The following is a 19337-nucleotide window of genomic DNA, read 5'->3' as shown; positions in this document are numbered from 1 at the left end:
AATCCTTAGGAAACTAGGTTACTGCTCTCACATAATTGATATTATAAATAAACCGGGCTTCAGTCGTATTGCGCAGATAATTGGTCCGTTCGTGCAAATCTTAGCACACTTTTGAAACGTGCTGGTGAACGTGCGTACAGTACAGTGATTCAAAACTTGAATACCCACGCCCATCCTCTCAGGACACCTGGAATCAGTGTTACAAGTACTGTTTTACCATATTTTTGAAGCATAAACACCATCAAAATGGTGAAAGTATCGGATCTTCCAATGTTTCTTTATGGCGCTGAAACCTAATGATGTCCGAGTTCCGTTCCCCATGCAACTGGTACTCAACTGCCATTGGCTCATCTGCGTTTGAGGGGAGGGGCTTACCGATTGGTCAATTCTGACTTTATATGATGCAATTGACTGACTTTATTTCTCGCAATTACGAGTTTATATCACGCAATTCTGACTATATCTCGCAGTTCTGAGAAAAAAAATCTGAATTGTTAGATGTAAACTAGCAATTGTGAGAGGAAAAAAAGGCAGAATTGTGTGATAAGTCGCAATTACTTTTTAATTTTTTTTTTATTTCGTGGCGGAAACAAGCTTCCATTTTTTCTTTTCTTTGCTTTGACCCCAGGTTTAAAGTAAGATTATACTGCTGTGAAAAATAGCAGTATACTTAAATTATATGCATTTATGGTAAAATTGCTATATTTTCATGTCGACCTGTGTTCATTTTGACCACGAACCATGCGAATTCCGCGACTGGATGCGAAACTATCGCTGCGCTGCACCGATCATGCACTAGCCGTGTGCAGTATGAATGCTCGTTTGCATGTTTTGTGGACACGGAAAATACACACTGCAAGCGGAGTATGTGTGAACCTGGCATCATCTCTTTACAGCTCGGGGCGTGGCTACTAAAGCAGGTGGAGCCAAAGGGTATTTGCCGGTGCGGGACCATGACTGATGTGCAAGCGCTGATGAAAATTCAGCTTCGTTTGCAGAAGTGCAAGATTTGCTGCATTTAGACTACCAAAGATTAAACAGGTCATTAACTTGCCAAAGTGAACGGGGCATTGACATGTACAAGTTTAAAATGCGTACTCTGCTTCAAACAGTTGTGGCGCGTCACTTCAAAAAATGCTCTGGGTACTTTGGATGTTTATAAGTGAGATGCTCTCGTTCGCTCTCTAGACAGTGTTAGCTTACTCAGCTGCTTACTTGACACATAGGAACACAGTTAAAAGTTTTTCTAATATATTGGACTTTTTGTTGTAAGTAGCCTACTTTAACCGAGACAGCAACATGGTGTTGGCCCTGATCCGGCCCACATCTGGTACACATTGATTCCACACTTACCAGATGTGGGCCGGATCTGGGCTAACACTATGTTGCTGCCTGGGTACCTGTTAAGACATGCCTTTGCCTTTAATTTTGTAATTCCGCTAGGTTTCACTATGTTGCAGAAATGACATTCTTCATCTTTGATTAAAGGAGAATCATAGATGGGTAATGCAATGGTTTCATAGTAGTAACATCTGAATTTGACTACCGAAAGCACAGGGTTTGTACCTGGTTCTGGTGAAGTGGATTGCAGATGTAAAGACTCCTCTTCAATGGGACTGTCTGTGTGACCCTCAGGATCTGAGGTGAGAATCTGATCAGGAGGAAAAGGATTGCTCATTTGAAAGAATCACTGTAGATTCACATAGACTAGTTTTACATTAAAATTAAAGGTAAAAGCTGTTTTGAATTCCTATAACACAGTTTTGTTTTGATTTGACACTAAATGGTAATGGTAAATAGTAATCACTAAATGGTAATGAATGTTGTCTTTGAATAGATTCTCAGATCCATAAAATAAATTCCATTCCTCATTTTTATCTCTTGGACGTTTTTACATAAAGTTTATAGATTAAGTTTACAGAATAAGTTTAAAGATTATAAAAGCATAATATCAATGTGATAACCTGATTAAGTCACAAGTACAGTTTTTAGAAATTCGAAGACTGTATTATCTTATGTAGTTACCTTTTGTGGAATATTGTCTGTTACAAAAAAAATTGATTTATATTAGATCAAAAATAATTCTAAGTGCTACATTCAGTGATAAAAAGTAATTTTTTGAATCTTCAAAGTTTTGGTTCAGAAACCTTTCCGCATTCTTTTATGAGCAGAAAACTGAAAAAAGAACAGCGTTTATTTGAAATGGAACACTTTTGTTACATTATAAATGTCTTTACTGTCACTTTTGACCAATTTAATGCATCCTTGCAGAATATTTTACTGACTGCAAACATTTGAACTCTAGTGTATCGCCAAAAGAGAATTATGGGTATATTCATGTTTTAGTTTATTGAGAATATACCGAATGTCATGTTCACATGAATATGGCTGTGAGCTCTGTGGACTGTGGAGCAGGTGAAACTTTCTTCTAAATAAAGCCCAGTATATGAACCTTAATCTAAAAATGATGTGCATGTAAACATGGTCAGTGTGATGAGATTGTGTTTGCTTCTTGCCTGTCGAACAGCTGTGAGGTTAGTCAGTGTCCCAATGCTGTTGCCTTCTGCGATGACCATAGCCTGGGACAGGAGACTGGAGGAGGGGTAAGAGCTCAGGTCTGCTTTGCTATACACTGAAACACACAATATTAAACCAGAATGAACTAGACAAACTAGGTCTTTGCATGATTCTTTTCCATTCAAATCTCACTGGCACCATGCTAATAGCTATAGCACCATGTAGCTAAAGTGTTCGGATTACTAGTAAGTACATTGCTACACTACCGGTCAAAAGTTTGGAATAGTTTTTTTGTGTTTGAAAGAAGTCTCTTATGTTCACCAAGGCTGCATTTATTTGATCAAAAACAGTAATATTGTGAGATATTACTTTTTTATTATTATTTTAACAGTTGTACTCACATGTGACTTGCGTAAACACATTTTGGTGCACTTTGAAAGGCTGGCTTGTGAAAGCAAACCAAATTAATATATTTTAAAATGCAATTTATTTTTCTGGCAGCAAAGCTGAATTTTCAGCATTATTACTCCAGTCGTCAGTGTCACATGATCCTCCAGAAACCATTCTAATATGCTGATTTGCTGCTCACACTGTTAGCAATTGATGTAATTTTTACAATAAATTTTACAACAACATATTGTATTCATGTTTTTATTGTAAATGCAAATGCATGATGGGAAATTTATGGACAGTCCTGTAATTTTATTGTAACTACACTGTAGAAGCATTATTTTACAGCCACCGCATAGCATTGTGGGATCGCTGCTGTTTGAATTTTGAAATTGCGCGCGGCCAACGGCACCAGAGAATCAAACATTTTTGGAAGAACAACACATCTCAGGTATGAAACGTTAACATGAAATCTATTTTATAAGTATATGGATATATTAATACCGTTGATATGAGTGAGTGCTGCTGATTGTTTCGTTTGGTATATTTCAGTAACATTAGCTTCAGTGACGTTCGCCCCGAGTCGACTAAAAACAACCTGAACTGACCGCAGTGAAGTGGCGTCTTCTTTCTCAATCCATACGGAAAAGGAACGACATGCAGGTGTAAGGTACGAGATATTCACAATTTTTTGTTTGGTATATTTCTCAGTGACATTGGCTAGAGTAAAGTTAGATCCCTATAACGTTAGCTCAACTCGCCCCGACTCGACTCGCTCACTCCCGGTATAAATTGAACTGACCCCGCTGAAGTGGCGGCGTCTTCAATCCATAAGGGAAAAGGTAGGCTAAGTTACCACATCACATCAGGTACAAGACACTAGATATTCACAATGGAAAAACAAACATGGTGAGTAGAATCGAGTCGAGCTGAGCTTGTAAATTAACGTACCGTTAACTGTTAACGTGAATGGAAAACCACCACAATGACGATAGCTCAAATAATGTTAGCACAGACTGTAAAAATAAGCATTAACGTTAGCCCCGTAAGCTTCCTTAGCTCAGATTATTATTGCATTGATTACACGTGCTACCGGGCAGGCTGTTGTAACGTTAGCTAAGTAACGTTATTAGGACTTCTGTTTTGCTGTTTTGTAATCGGGGGTCTTGAAGTCGTGGTGGTTTAACTTACACGCTTAGCATAAACGTAACGTTAGCTTGTAGATTTTCCGGTCGCTGAATACTTACAGAATAAAATGAAGATACCAGCATTGTCATTTAATTAAAGCCCATATTTCAAATAACGTTTGCTTGTGTTTACAAACGTTATATTGTTATTTGAAATATGGGCTTCAATTAAATGACTGCTGGTATCTTAATTTAATTCTGTAAGTTAGCTATAGCTGTGATTAAAAGCTGAATATAGCATCTGTTCAGATGTTATAACTTTACTTTGTGCTTGGCCAACCAGGGTGAAAGAGCAGTCATGTAATCTGTCTATATAAAATAAACTGCGCGTGCGCAACTTAAACCTCCAACCAGCATCGTCATTAAATATTTTTTCGGAGCCTGGGTTCTGTTGAAAGGCTTTCACTGCTCTCTTTGTCTTCAGAGAAGGCAGCAAATTATCAGTAGTATTAAAATCAAGTTAACCATTTTGTTTTTCTCAAATTATATGTGGCTGCCTGGCAGACTGTATGGAATATTAAAATAATAATAGATTTGTAATTGGTATTTGTTGTGTAATTGGTAATACATTTGGTAATGTTTACATTTTGTATTCCCTAGCCCTCTGCCACAGCTGCTGATATCCAGAGAGAGACCCTACCCAGCACACCTTGCTTAATTGTACAAGGTATATTCTTCCCTTATTTTGTTAAAAGAGTAGGCTAGTTCACGTTTAAATGAAAATTACCCCATGATTTACTTGCCTTCAAACCATTCTTTCTGACAAATACAATCCGAGTTATACAAAAACAAAACCTGACACTTCCAAGCTTTACATTGGCAGTGGATCAGTTTGAAGCTCAAAAAAGTGCATCTATCCATCATAAAAGTGCTTCACACAGCTCTGAGGGGTTAAAATAGGCCTCCTGAAGCGAAGAGTTTGTGTAAGAAAAATATCCATATTTAACACGTTACAAAGTAAAATTCTAGCTTACGGCCAAACAGCCATACGCAGTCTACTTGCATTCAAAGTGCAACTTGCGCAACTCATGACGTCAGAAGTAGCGTAGTGTAAATATCAGCAGTACGTTGTATTACTCGCATAAGTTGCGCTTTAGAGTAAAATCTGTATGTTATTGTTCTTTTGGCCGGAAGCTAGTTATTTTACTTCATGTACGAAAAATATTAATATTTAAAACTTTACAAACTCATTGCTTTGCTTCAGAAGGCCTTTATTATTAACCCCTCAGAGCTGTGTGAATCACTTTTATGATGGATAGATGCACTTTTCTGAGCTTCAAACTGATGTTGCAATCCACTGCCATTATAAAGCTCTGAAGCATCAGGGTGTTTATTAATATAACTCCGATTGTAAATATATTGTGAATTTTAACCGTTTCAGCCAGGTCAGGATTTCTTTTTCAAATGGTTAAAATGTGCATTAAAAAGTTGGATGGAGACCCAGCTATTACTGTTAAGTGTCTGTTCTACCTAGAGTTGGTATTCCCATACAGGACATTTATGTGTAAACAGAAGAGTCTGACGGACAGCAGTTTAACATTATGACTTTCATTAATTAATTAAATAAAACACTTTGAAGTGTGGTTAAGGTACTTAGCAGATGCTTTTGTCCAAAGCGTCATTCGACAGTGCATACATGCATGCAATGACGTTATATATTTACAAAAAAACAATGTAAAAGCCAATGTAATTCTAAATTTTAAAGGGTTAGTTCTCCCAAAAATGAAAATGATGTCATTAATGACTCACCCTCATGTCGTTCCAAGCCCGTAAGACCTCCGTTCATCTTCGGAACACAGTTTAAGATATTTTAGATTTAATCCGAGAGCTTTCTGTCCCTCCATTGAAAATGTATGTACGGTATACTGTCCATGTCCAGAAAGCTAATAAAGACATCATCAAAGTAGTCCATGTGACATCAGTGGGTTAGTTAGAATGTTTTGAAGCATCGAAAATACATTTTGGTCCAAAAATAACAAAAACTACGACTTTATTCAGCATTGTATTCTCTTCTGGGTCTGTTGTCAATCCGGGTTCACGACTCCGCAGGGAGACGCACGCTGTAAACAAAACAATCTTCGCAAACATGTCTAAGGATTTCGACACAGAGGAACAATATAAAATAGCTTAAATACAGCGTGCGTCTCCCTCAGACTGTAAACGAAGCTCGGGCGCACCAGATAACACGTCAGCAGCGTCACTGCGGAGTCGTGAACCCGGATTGACAACAGACCCAGAAGAGAATACAATGCTGAATAAAGTCGTAGTTTTTGTTATTTTTGGACCAAAATGTATTTTCGATGCTTCAAAACATTCTAACTAACCCACTGATGTCACATGGACTACTTTGATGATGTCTTTATTAGCTTTCTGGACATGGACAGTATACCGTACATACATTTTCAATGGAGGGACAGAAAGCTCTTGGACTAAATCTAAAATATCTTAAACTGTGTTCTGAAGATGAACGGAGGTCTTACGGGCTTGGAACGACATGAGGGTGAGTCATTAATGACATCATTTTTTTGGGGTGAACTAATAAGTTAAGTTGTTAATATTAAATAAATACATCAAAATCATTTTTGTTTATGAGCAAGTAGCAATACTTTTGTTTTTTACACAGTATTTGTCATTATTTAACAGATATGAAAACTTAAAACTTTTTTTCCTCTCTCTCGGTTTTCAGAACTTTTTGTGGAATCAACTCCCAGACGGGCTGCAAAGCAGAGAAGAGATACGGGCTCAACGCACCTGTTTAGTGTTTACACCCTCCTAAGAAAACAGTTTTTAATAAAAGATTAAAAAGATATCACTGTTGTGTTTTTAATTGCCTAATACGGATAATTACAGGCAGCACTGTATTGTAATATTTACAAATAACAGGATACAGTATATTGAATTACAATATTAAATTGTAATTCTGTCCTGTGAAATTACAGGAAATTCCTGGCAACTGAGTTGCAGTAAATATACAGTAAATTGAAATAAATTACAGCATTTTACTGTAATAATGCTACTATAATCACAGTACAACTGCTGTATAAATACAGTACTTTATTGTAAAAGTAAACAGTAAAAATCCTGTATATTACTTGCTGTAAATTTACTGCAATTAGTTGCCAGGAATTTCCTGTAAAATTACAATAAATTTTTAACAGTGCAGTTATTAATTATTTTGTAATAATGGTTCTTATTGTTAACAATATTTTTGTGGAAACTGACACATTTTGTGTTCAGGATACTTGGATGAATCGAAAGTAAAACAAATTAACAGCAATTATTTGAATTAGAAATCTTTTGTAACATTATAAATGTCTTTACTTTCACTTTTGATCAATTTACTGCATCCTTGCTGAATAAGTGTTCCTTTTTTTTTATTTTATTTTTTTATTTCACTACCCAGAATGGTAGTGTCACAGTTTCCACAAAAATATTAGCATCACAAATGTTTTCAACATTGATGATAAGAATTTTTTCTTGAGCAGCAAATCAGCATATTATAATGATTTCTGAAGGATCATGTGACACTGAAGACTGGAGTAATGATGCTGAAAATTCAGCTTTACCATCACAGGAATAAATTACATTTTAAAATATATTATAAAAGAAAACACTTATTTTAAATTAATAATATTTCACAATATTACCAGTATTGTTGCTATTACTATAGTTTTGATCAAACAAATGCATCCTTGCTGAGCATAAGGAACTTCTTACAAAAAAACATTAAGAAAATCGAAATAATTCCAAACTTTTGACCGCTATATTGTATGTGGTTGCTAGGATGTTCTGGGTGGTTTCTAAGAAGTCACTAGATGGTTTCAAGTCAAAAATGTCCCCCTGTAATAATAGTGATGCTTATCTTAAAAAGCACCACTAATTAATTACTTACACCACTAATTAAGTACCTACTGTGGCATGGGAATTGTGCCATTGTTGCCATGAAGGAGCTTGGGCTAATGTGCGACTGGAGCTGCTGTGCTATTGGCTGCTGCGGTGAGGCTTGAAGCTGCTGCTGAAACGAGATTGGCTGAAGGGTAGTAAACCCTCCCCCCATGTTGTTGATGACAGGGACTGTCTGTGGTTGAGAGGACGTCAAACCTACAGTAAAATACATGTATTAACATTAGCAGTGTTTTGGTGTTAAACTGTTCGTGTAGATCACTATGCTTTATACCTATGAGAAGCGAGGAGTCTCCTAGACTCATTACACTTGGTAGGGAGGCCATGATCAGTCCTGGAGGGGCAGCGGAGGATCCGGACAATCCATGCAGGGAAGTGAGAGTACTGACAGGAGGTAAGGAGCCACCAGCAGATACCTAAGAGAGGAATAAAAACTCAGACTGTCAGGCTTCAGTTTCCATTTGCCTTACACCCAAAAGTGAAAATTCTTTCAACGTTTAGGGAATATTGCTTTTTAAATGTCTCAGTGTTTTTGTCCATACAAAGTCAAAAGGGTTCTAATGTTGTTTTGGTCCCCACCTACTACTGTCGAATGGACACAAACTGTTGAAAAATATATTTTTGTCCTGCAGAACTAAGAAATTTGTACAGGTTTGGGTGACTAAATGATGACAGAATTTACATTTTGGGTCAAACTGTTTGCAGTGTTGCAAGTTTGTATTTTAAATACAAAAATAAGAAATGATCATGAAAGTTAATAATTCATTATTTAAAAAAAAAAAAAAAAAACAGCATTAAGCATTAACTAGCAAATTAGCATTGCATCACATGAAAAGCTCAATAATTTTAATAAATACTGATAAAGAATGTAAAGATAAATGTGAAATTATATCTCTTTTTGAGCCATGTGGTCATAAAATGTCACTACATTTAGGATTAACAGGAAATTTCTTTAATATTAAAATCACATATTAAATACATATATTAATTTCAATATAAGGCAGACTTCAGTTTTTAGTACATTAACCATTTAATATGTAATGTGGTGATAGGTCGCAAAGTGGCTGATATAAATATAAAAATTGTTACACTCACACTTTGAACAACATGATGGTGAGTCAATAAATGTTCTGATTTTGAATACAGAAATAAGAAATGAATGGAAAAAATATATAATGATGTTTTTTTTTTAAATGTGAAACTAAAACCACCCGTAGGTGGCGGCAAGTCAGCATAATAATGAGTGAGTAATTGAATCATTCTATTCAGGAACGAAGCAAGTGAGTCATACATTTATGAATAGGTCATTGAATCATTCAATCAACCAATTTGTTCAAGACGCAGACCATTCAGGAACGAAACACAAATGTGGGTACTCAGAGATGTGCTACGATTCTCCTATTGAGTTGTTTGGAATTATTATAGTTGTCGAAAAAGAGCAAAAACAAACAATACTATGTCTAAAATATAAAATAAGTCACTTAATAATAACTTATTGTTTGTCAAACTGTTGAATAAAATCAATATCACATTTGCAATCATGCTGATATTCAGGGGAAACAACAGCACTTATACGGTACAGATGGTGGTCAACCAGAATGAGACTTTTACCGCCGCCGTTCCCGCGGCGGCAAAATTGGGATGTGTATTTGCTGCCTTTTACCGCTGAGTGGCGCTGTAATCACAGACTTTGAAAAGTGTCAGTTTATTCTCTTTATGACGTAATCTGCCGCGGCAGTAATTTGAGCTGAGGTCACAGATAAATTCAAGATAAATATTGTGGTTAAACGAATTCAAATTCATTAAATTTAAACAAAGTAGACACACGTTAACATTGTGTGCCCAGTTTTTCTATAATTTAGAAAGGCTATGTCAATAGGTTACTTGTCATTTTCTTCGTGTTATTTTAATGTGTTTGTAGATTTATTAACTGAAACATAACAGTGAAATAACTTAAAATAATTTACCGTGAAATTAAAACATTTTCAGGACTTGCAGCTCCTAACCGATGTAGTCGGTTTAAGCATTCTTTGTTATATTCAGAACTAAATAGCCTTACATGTTACAAACTTTTAAAACAGAGAAAATAGTAGACGTTGGCGATTCAGACGGTAGCTCTGTGGTCAAAGCATTATCAATAGCCTCTCGGAGCTTCAAACGATCTGAGATCGAATCTCAGTGTAGCCGACAGTGTTTATGTTTTTCCGTTCTTGATGCTTAAATATGTATCTGTTTATTAAAGTCAATCATCTTGTTTAATTATCAATTGTACATTACAACATAAATTTGCTACATTCCCGCTGTAAAGACGACACATCTGATGAAAGAAGACTGTCAGCCGATTGCACCAGAAAATGAAGATGATTCGTCTTTAATCTGCTAAATTATTTTTTTGTGTGTGTGTGAATCATTCACGAGATTGAGATGACTGACAGTGACCCGGCCATATCAACGGAAGACATTTTTCAAAACAGATCGAACAAATCAGAAAAATACTTTCAATACAGTATTGCTTTCAATTAAAAAATAAACAATGAAAATGTAAAATAAAAATAAAATTAATTAAGTTTGAAAACCCATCGCACATTTTAAGATATGAATAAAGTGTCGGGACAGTTTATTTATTTAAACAGGGTTGCATCGATAGAGTTTATTCCCTTTGTGATGCAAAATAAGAAACACAGAATCTTAGGCCTATTCTTGCAACATTTTAAATTTCTATTGTCAAAGAAATTGCAGCTAAATTAAAAAATTAAAACGGTACAAAACGGAAAAAGTTCAAAGCAACATAAATTAAGAACAGGCGTTTTTCTTTGCCTCTCTCGCGATGGATATTTTTTTAGTAAGTTTGGTCTCCCTCACTGCGCGCGGCGGGTCTTTCTCGAAATTAAGCATTTCAGCGTAAAAAAACACCATACAGCTGATAATACTGTATATGTCGCTGTGTGTCATCCACACAAATCACGAAAGAAAAAACTGTAACAAATAGCTTTTGTTCCTTCAAAGATACAACATGCCTTGCTGAATTCACCTTACAATAAAACGAGGTGGGTCGCCAATAAAAGAGCTCTGTATCTGCTAAATTTAAATTGTTTGTGGAAAACCTATACAATCAATAAAACTACAATATATAATTTAATAAGATATAGGGCCTACTGTACATAGGCTATGGACTTTTGGAGATTTTGAGATTAATCCTTAAAAGAATTTTGCCTTTGCCTCATCAGGCTGGCTCCGACACTCTCCATGTGAAAGACGGAACATTAACACCTCTGTCCTGCACCCCCACGATAAAGCAAAGTATTGCCTTCTCCAAACCCCCCACAGGCTAGCTGAGTTTGCAAAACAAAACAAAGAGTTTGCCACTCGTCGTGCCAAACAAATTATAAACTTCAATATTTAATTCAAAACAATCTCAAAACGCTTTGTGACATTTTGAAAAGCCGTGGATGCATTACTGCCACTGGAACCATGAACGCAACAGAATACTGGTTCTGATTTTATTGTTTGTCGTTTAAACGTCATATATATGAATTATTATAGGCTACAGAAGTAAAGTCATTGTATAATATTTGTTCCTTAGTGTAAAATGGAAATGCATGGCGATTTTATTTTGTAAATAGGCAAAAAAAAAATGTTTTAGAAGACAAATCTCTCTGCATCAACAATAGACTATAAAATGCATTAATAGGCTAATATAAAAACACCAGTAGTCCAAGTTAGTTCGGGATTCGAACCCGTGTCATCTAAATGATCGTATACGATATAACGTAAGTTCAACCACTCGGCCACTATTCACTCGTTGCGATACGGCCTAACGTTCCAGTGTGTGTTCGCTCACACGAGCGAGAAGCGCTCTTCATTCAAATGAACGCGCCGCCGCATTTGTTGAACACTAATTCAACATGCCAGAATAAAACCTGGCTTTAGAACAATGCATAGCGCCACTCGTCGTGGTGTGCCAAAAAATTACACTAATTTAGTTTAATTTATTTCAGTGTTAATGTTTGAGTTAAAAAATCCTCTACAAATTAAATTAACCCAAAGTCGGCTATAAGAGTCCTTTAGGCTACGTAAAAAAGCAAAGGGCTTACAGTCTTAACATTTAGGCTACTTTGCTTAAATTCGATACATTTATTTTCAGTAGGGCCTAATACATTTGTAGGGATGTAATTTCAGTATGCTTTACCCACGCTATGTATTCAATTAAAGTTCCAAGAGGTCTGGTCTCTATATTTCCTTCCCAGCTGACACTTATATGCAAGTGCACAGCAAAAATCACAACTTGTGCTTGCTGGAACGCAAGTTATTTAAGGTGTCTCAACTGTACACAGTCTACCCTACAGTGTGAATTCGTTACAAGGTTTCATTTAATTACATTAACGTGCAGCAATTTGTACAAATAGAGTCTATAGGCCTACTGTTGTAGACATTAAATAATCTCATTTAGTATCATATTTGTTAAAATATTATAATGTTGTTTTTTCAATCTATGTTGAATATGAAAAGTGAACAGCATGAGTAAGATAAGATGCATTATATCGAGAGATGGATATGGAGTGGGTCAGACATGATTTTGACCACTTCATTAAGTTTTGTTTAGTAGAAACCTTTTTTTTAAAGTGAATTTCGTTTTCTATAAATTGTATCTTAATTTTAATCATTTTTTCATCACCCAATTGTCTGGATTCAATAAGTAAGAGAAGCAAACAGACACTAATCATAGAGGCGCCCGTGAGGTCACTTGCATTGCACGTCAGCTGGAGCGCATCTCATCCTCCTAACTTAACGAAACTCAGCGTATGCCTCACACAGACATGATAAATACATCAAATACACAAAGCTTGAAATGTCTTCAAACGAAATAATTCAAAACGAAAAAGAAAAAGGCTACTCTCTGATTATGTCTTTGTGCATTTCTCTCTAGGTGCGTTCACTACAAATATGGCGATCGTCAACTTCATCGTTGCAGTCGACACTGTCAGAAAACACTAGTTCATTGATAAAAATCATATGAAGACAAGGCATATATTAAGTTATTTTAGCTGTTATGAGAAAAATAAATCTAACAAAACCTAAAATCTAAATCTAATAAATAAAAATAAAAAATATTAACGCCAATTCAACATGCCAGAATAAAACCTGATTTTTGAACAATGCGTAACGCCACTCGGCCTGGTGTGCCAAAACACTACATTTTAAACTTCAATGTTTAATTCAAAACAATCTCAAAACGCGTTGTGAATTTTTTTTAAAGCCTAGCCTATATACATTAAGGGCATTGAAACCAGGATCTTAACTAAAACGTGTTCCGCGTAATCTCTCAAAAATTATGCCACACTACTCCATGTAATTTTTTTTTTTTTTAAGGACTGCTTTTGAAATCACTATAAATTGTATCGCTCACGAGAGCTCTTCGTTTATCTAATTCCTCAATAGAATAGTAAAAATATTCAGCGTCAAATTGCTCCTAACATCGTCTCTATTTTTAACTTTTGATTCTATTTTTTCAGCTGTAAAATTGATTCTATCTTTGGTTCTATTCTGTTGTAGCCTAATAGGCCTATTTATATATATGAAAAATATGCCTATTATTTAACCCACTTACATTTTAAAATACGGCAATTGCTGCTGTTTTGCACAATGTCCCTTTGCGCCACCTGGCGGTCATTTCGGGAACGACTTTGAAATGCGGCTGGTTTATTTTCGCCGCGGTAATTTCGCCGCGGCGGCTGGCGCGGCGGTAATAGGCATTCTGGTTGACCACCATCTGTATGTTATACATGCAAAGAAAAACACTAGAAAAGGGCATTGTTTGCACCCATATCTTGAATTTCAGGAGCAGTTTGGTGGCATGCCCTGTTAAAGGTAGGGTACGTAATTTGGGAGAGTCGAGGAATAACAAGATAGCTTTAAAAGTATAAGATCCCACCTTCCCTTCAGAGTGTCTAGGAGGAACTATAAAAGATGGCTGCTGCATACCGTTATTGTGAACACAGACTGTTCCTTTAATCTCACCGATTTTTTGTGATATGTGTCAAGAAGTGTATTTTATTCTCACTGGTTTAAGATGGTGTGCATCCAGGAGTGTATGACTGGGTTCTAGCTGAACTGGACTGGCGAGACGACCGCCACCACCCCTGTCTTCACCACTGGAGCTTCTCATTGTGCCCAAACTCTCACACAGCACTGACTGGCTGTACTTCAGACCTTCGGTGAATGGACAAAAGAGAAAGGTGGGTAAAACAGGTCAGATTTAAGGAGAAATCTTCAAAGAATTCTTCTAAGTCATTCAAAATCAACCCATTGGACATTAAAAAGGTTTCAAAATGGAGTAATTGTTTTGGCGCAAATGACAAGCATCAGTCAACAGATGGTATGTGGATAGGTATGAGCTTGAATGACTTCGTACCTGGTGAAGGACTAGATGATAATGTTTGTCCTGTGGAGGAAGCAGATTGGCTGCTGTAGGGAACGTCCAGTGCCAGTTTGTGGCGAAAGGCCTCCTCTTTACGCCGATTCGCGAACCAATTGTATACACGAACCTCTGTGACCAAATTAGAGCCCAGGCCAGCCAATTGAGAAGGAGAAACTCCCCTCTGAAGACACTCCGCTCTGAAACACACATGGATTCAAGCGGTATTAGCGATATGTGAATAAAAGCCTAAATTAAATCTGTTCATCATATAAAGCGATTGTATCTCTTCAGAAGAAGAGTTAAATGGCTCGAGTTTTGTGTAAATAGACTTTTAATGGATGAACGGAAATCTTTCAGATTTCATTAAACATATCTTCATTTGTGTTTAGAATATAAACAGTCTTATGGTTTTGAAATGACATGAGGGTAAATAAATGTTGACAGAATTTCCCTATTCCTTTAACCCTTAAACATGTACCGTAGGTCTTTATTGACCTGGGACGTCATTCATTACCCTCCTCCTCATTCATTTTTTAAAGTTAGACATCAACCTTCTTAGTATTCCTTAATCAATTAATTATAAACAATATAACAAGGAAAAAAAAAATACATTCATAAAAGAATCCCTGTTTTCCCCTTAGTTTTTTGTAATAATAGTAGGCCTAAAAGGTTGCTAACGACATGTGGTTTGTAACAATGTATAAGAAAAAGTTTTTTTTTTTCTGCACAACAATAATTGAATCTTTGATGACTGAATAAGTGCAATTCACCTTTATTCCACAAGGTGGCAATGTCTGAAACACAATGATGAAGTGACGTTTCACTCATAGTTACCGCAGGCAGAAAACAAAAGAATAGGAAGAATCATCAGCAAAACTTGAATTGGCTCAGTGATTTAGTGCAGAGCAAGTACTGAACGCAATCAAATTTTAGTGTCACTGTGACTTGATGGTCGATCCGGTGAAGAAGCTGTCAGCGATCAAAATATTGATTTTGAAGATGTTGAAAATTATAGTTTTGAGATCGAGAATATGAGCCAGATGCTGAATGTACTGGGAAATGAGCTCTGAGGAAGACAGTGATGATGGTATAAAACATCTGCTCAAACTAAACCCTTCCAAGCTCCAAAAGGTTACAAAATATGCTTTATTTTTATTCTTCTGTAATTGTTACTCTTATATCAGGAGAGTTTTTAATTATTTTGACAGGTAGAGATCCATCCATGTTAGATAGATCCGGGTCGCTAAAGACCCCAATATGTAATAATGATTGGCGAAACATTCATGCATTTAAGGGTTGAAATCAATTTGGGTTATGACGCCCAGTTCACCTGTTGCACTCCTCCACCAGTCCCTCCCTCTCCTCCTTACTGGGGTTCTTCTGTCGTTCATAAGCCTGGAACAGGATTTGCTGGGAGGCAGGACCCCATTTGAATCGATTCCTCCGTCCCTTTCTCACATCCTCCCCGGATTCCTCTCCTGACATGACACCGCGACTGGCATTGGTGAATTCTACATTAATCAGTGTAAGAGATGAATTCATTCTAATAGTGTACAAAAACAAAATCTTGTAAAAGAGCAATAGAAATGCCCATGCTCACGTTGGCTGATCTCTGTCTGTTTTTTGATGTACCAGCTGTACAGGGCGGCACGCTTTTGGTTCTTCATGGGTGTGCCCTTGTTGAGGTGCTGGGAGAGATGGGATTGGTTGAGGCCCGTGGACTCCACCACCTCTCGCTGTGGTAGGTTGTGCTGCTGCATGTAACTCTTCACTATTTTAGCCACATGCCAGGGATCCTGTCTAACACACCAACACATTAATACATTATAATATGCATTTCTGAATATCTCCAAACAAGTTCTCATGAAAGTGCATGAACAGCATGATGCTTATTTCGGGATAATTCGAAGGAAATGGTGCCATTTGTGCCTATAAATTTCAGGATTTCTTTGATTGTCTTTCAAGAATCATATTTTTCTATCTTAATTATGTGATTATGGCTTTCCAAAATATTCTATATGTATTTTAATTACGGTCAGTACATTTTTTTTTAAATAATTGAATACTTTTTTTCAAAGGTAATTTTGGGGTCAGTAAAGTTTTCTTCGATAATTTAATACTTTTATTCTTAGGTCATTTTAAGTTCATTAAATTGATTAAATGTGATAGCAAAGACTGTTTCTATTTCACATAAATTCTGTTCTTTTGTACGTTGTATTAATCAGAGAAAAAGTATCACAGTTTCCTCAGAAATATTAAGCAGCACAACTGTTTTCAACATTGATTATAATAAGAAATGTTTCTGAGCAGCAAATCAGCATATTATAATGATTTCTGAAGGATCATGTGACACTGAAGACTGGAGTAATGATGCTGAAAATTCAGCTTTGATCACAGGAGTAAATTACATTTTAAAATATAATTTTAAATAGAAAACACTTATTTTAAATTGTAATAATATTTCACAATATTTCTGACTGTATTTTGATCAAATAAATGCAGCCTTGGTGAGCATAAGAGACTTGCAAAAATATTTAGAAAATATCTAACTGACCCCATTTTTAATGGTAGTGTATAACTCAAGAAATTCTGGTATCACTCAGTTTTGGTATCGCGTTACAATTTTTAAAAAAGTATAAAAAATGTCTTATAATTAGGGCTGTCAAACGATTAATCGCGATTAATCGCATCCAAAATAAAAGTTTGTGTTTACATAATATATGTGTGTGTACGGTGTATAATTATTTTCTATATATAAATACACACACATGCATATATATTTAAGAAAAATGTGTTATTTATATATAAAATATTTATATATAATATAAATTATATATAATATAAATATACATACACAGTATATACATGCAAATATTTCTTAAATATATACATGCATGTGTGTGTATTTATATATAGAAAATAATTATACACCGTACACACACATATATTATGTAAAAACAAACTTTTATTTTGGATGCAATTAATCGCGATTAATCGTTTGACAGCTCTAATTATAATGGCATTAACTTGCACATTTCAATGCGTTACGTCACATGAAATGCTCAAACATAATTAATACTGATAAAGTCTGTAAAGAGAAAAGTATCTCTTTATGAGCCATATGGTCAAATATATTTGAATATGATTTCATAAGCAGAAAGAATGTCTCTAATATTTCTCAGAACATCAGAAAACATTACATAGTGAAAGCATGAAATTGTAATTTTAGTACCAGTTAAAATTTTGTTTATTTAATACATAAACCCTTTAAACTGTAATGGTGAACACGCACATAAAAATAATATATATATAGTATATATTACACCGGTGGCACTGTTGCCTTTAAAAAAAACTCTACAAAATGTATATCAAGACGAGAGAAGGTTGAGGGGGAAGAGGAAGGATAATATAGAGGTAGAGATGGTGCAATGTTTACACTGTAAGATAAGGAAAGAGACACAGGGCCAAAGTCCAGTAAAAGAATAACCCTTGTGAAAGCAATACAAACACACAAAGCCTCACAAACACACAAACACGTCCAACAGCAATGCATTTCACCTATACAAATCACTCACACGTATAAAGCAATTTAAATAAAGAGCATGACAAATCCATTTTTATCACTGTTCAAAGAGCCACCTTTTTGGCAACAAACCTCCCTTCACAACAGCACTATCTTTACAATATCACCACAGTCTTGTGTACACAAACACACTCACACAGAGCGATGTCACTCTGTTAATTTTAACCAGTCGATGTAGCTCATTTATTAAAAAGATAGAAATGGCCAGAGAATAATGAATAGGGTGGGTAATTAGTAACTAAAAAAGGTGGAACCTCCTTTATATTCACCCCATCAGTTGGGAAGCAGAACATTAGAGGAGAGAGGAAGCCAATGAATAGGAATAGAAGAGAGAAGACCTGAGATCAGACAGAGAAAAAGTGGAGGTTTAATCAGGGAATTATGGAGTAAAATAGTAAGTTGAGAAGACGAAGGGAGATTTTGATGATGCTTCTTTAGAAGAGCAATATTTGAGGCACTAAAGTCTTGTTAGATAGTTCAGCATGTGTGTTTTGGATCGATTGAAAGTTTTTTTTAGTTACTTACTGCAACAGCTGGTCGACTTCAGCCCTTTGCCTGGCGGCCTCCTCCGGTGGAAGTCTCTCTAAATCATGGAAGATGGGAGGAGGATTGTCCATCTCTCCCTCCTCCGAGCTCTCTCCGTCGGCCCGGTCCGTCCTCTCTCCACCGGCCGAGCCCCGTTCTCTCTCCAGGTCTCCCATGGCCTGGATCAGCAGCTCTTTGGACAGTCCCGAGCCCAGCAGAGACCACACCAGCTGCTCCTGCAAGGCCGACAGCCGGCCGCTTCCTTCTCCTGCTCTCCTCCCCTCTCCTCCCTCCATCTCTCGTGTTCCGAGGTGTTTTAGCAGCCGTTGTTCTTCTATAATTTCCTCGCACACACTTCGTGCGCAAACAGACGTACACACACGCAGTTATCGGACGCGTTCAGTATTCACCTGTTTTCCAGGGCTTGAGTTCAGTAGACCGTCCTTTAGAAGAAGAGCTTGTTTTCATTTTCTTTATCCTTTTCTTTTCCTTGTTTTCCAGTGTTCCTCTGTTTCTGTATTAAGTCTAGACACCTGTTGTCCTTTTGCTTTGAAATCTGATTTTTTGCTACTTGCTTTTCCCTTCATCCCCTCCTCCTTACTCTGTCGCTCTCTCTCTCTCGTTCTCTCCCCCTCTCTTTGTGAACTTTGGCCTCGGCCTGTGTTGAGGGCAAAGTGTAGAGTCTAACCATTCAGTGAAAATGAGCATTACAAACACATTCAACACTCACACTGTAAGCTTGCCTGAGAGTCTTGAAACGTTTGAGACTACTGTTTACATGTTCACATCACACATATGATGTTTCTTAAAACTT

General features: G+C 36.3%; 1 protein-coding gene across 2 annotated transcripts in view; it reads right to left on the bottom strand.

Moving 5' to 3' along the window:
- Window positions 1–19158, bottom strand: part of hnf1a (HNF1 homeobox a) — a 37993-nt gene extending 18835 nt beyond the window's left edge. The window contains exons 1-9 of one of the 2 annotated variants that reach the window (XM_079896760.1): window positions 18524–19158; window positions 16016–16215; window positions 15746–15926; window positions 14410–14612; window positions 14059–14207; window positions 8272–8413; window positions 8007–8195; window positions 2517–2632; window positions 1567–1651 (exon numbers count right to left, since the gene is read on the bottom strand). In XM_079896760.1, the coding sequence (XP_079752886.1) occupies window positions 1567–1651; window positions 2517–2632; window positions 8007–8195; window positions 8272–8413; window positions 14059–14207; window positions 14410–14612; window positions 15746–15926; window positions 16016–16215; window positions 18524–18819 (1561 nt within the window). In that variant the 5' untranslated portion in view covers window positions 18820–19158. The remainder of the gene's footprint in view (window positions 1–1566; window positions 1652–2516; window positions 2633–8006; window positions 8196–8271; window positions 8414–14058; window positions 14208–14409; window positions 14613–15745; window positions 15927–16015; window positions 16216–18523) is intronic. The other variant, XM_079896761.1, reaches the window with a different exon arrangement.
- Window positions 19159–19337: the final 179 nt, after the last annotated feature.

This window comes from Squalius cephalus (genome assembly GCF_949319135.1).
Source record: "Squalius cephalus genome assembly, chromosome: 16".
Classification (NCBI taxonomy): domain Eukaryota; kingdom Metazoa; phylum Chordata; class Actinopteri; order Cypriniformes; family Leuciscidae; genus Squalius; species Squalius cephalus.
The sequence above is the reverse complement of the archived record's forward strand: the minus strand, read 5'-3'. Positions and strand labels throughout refer to the sequence as shown.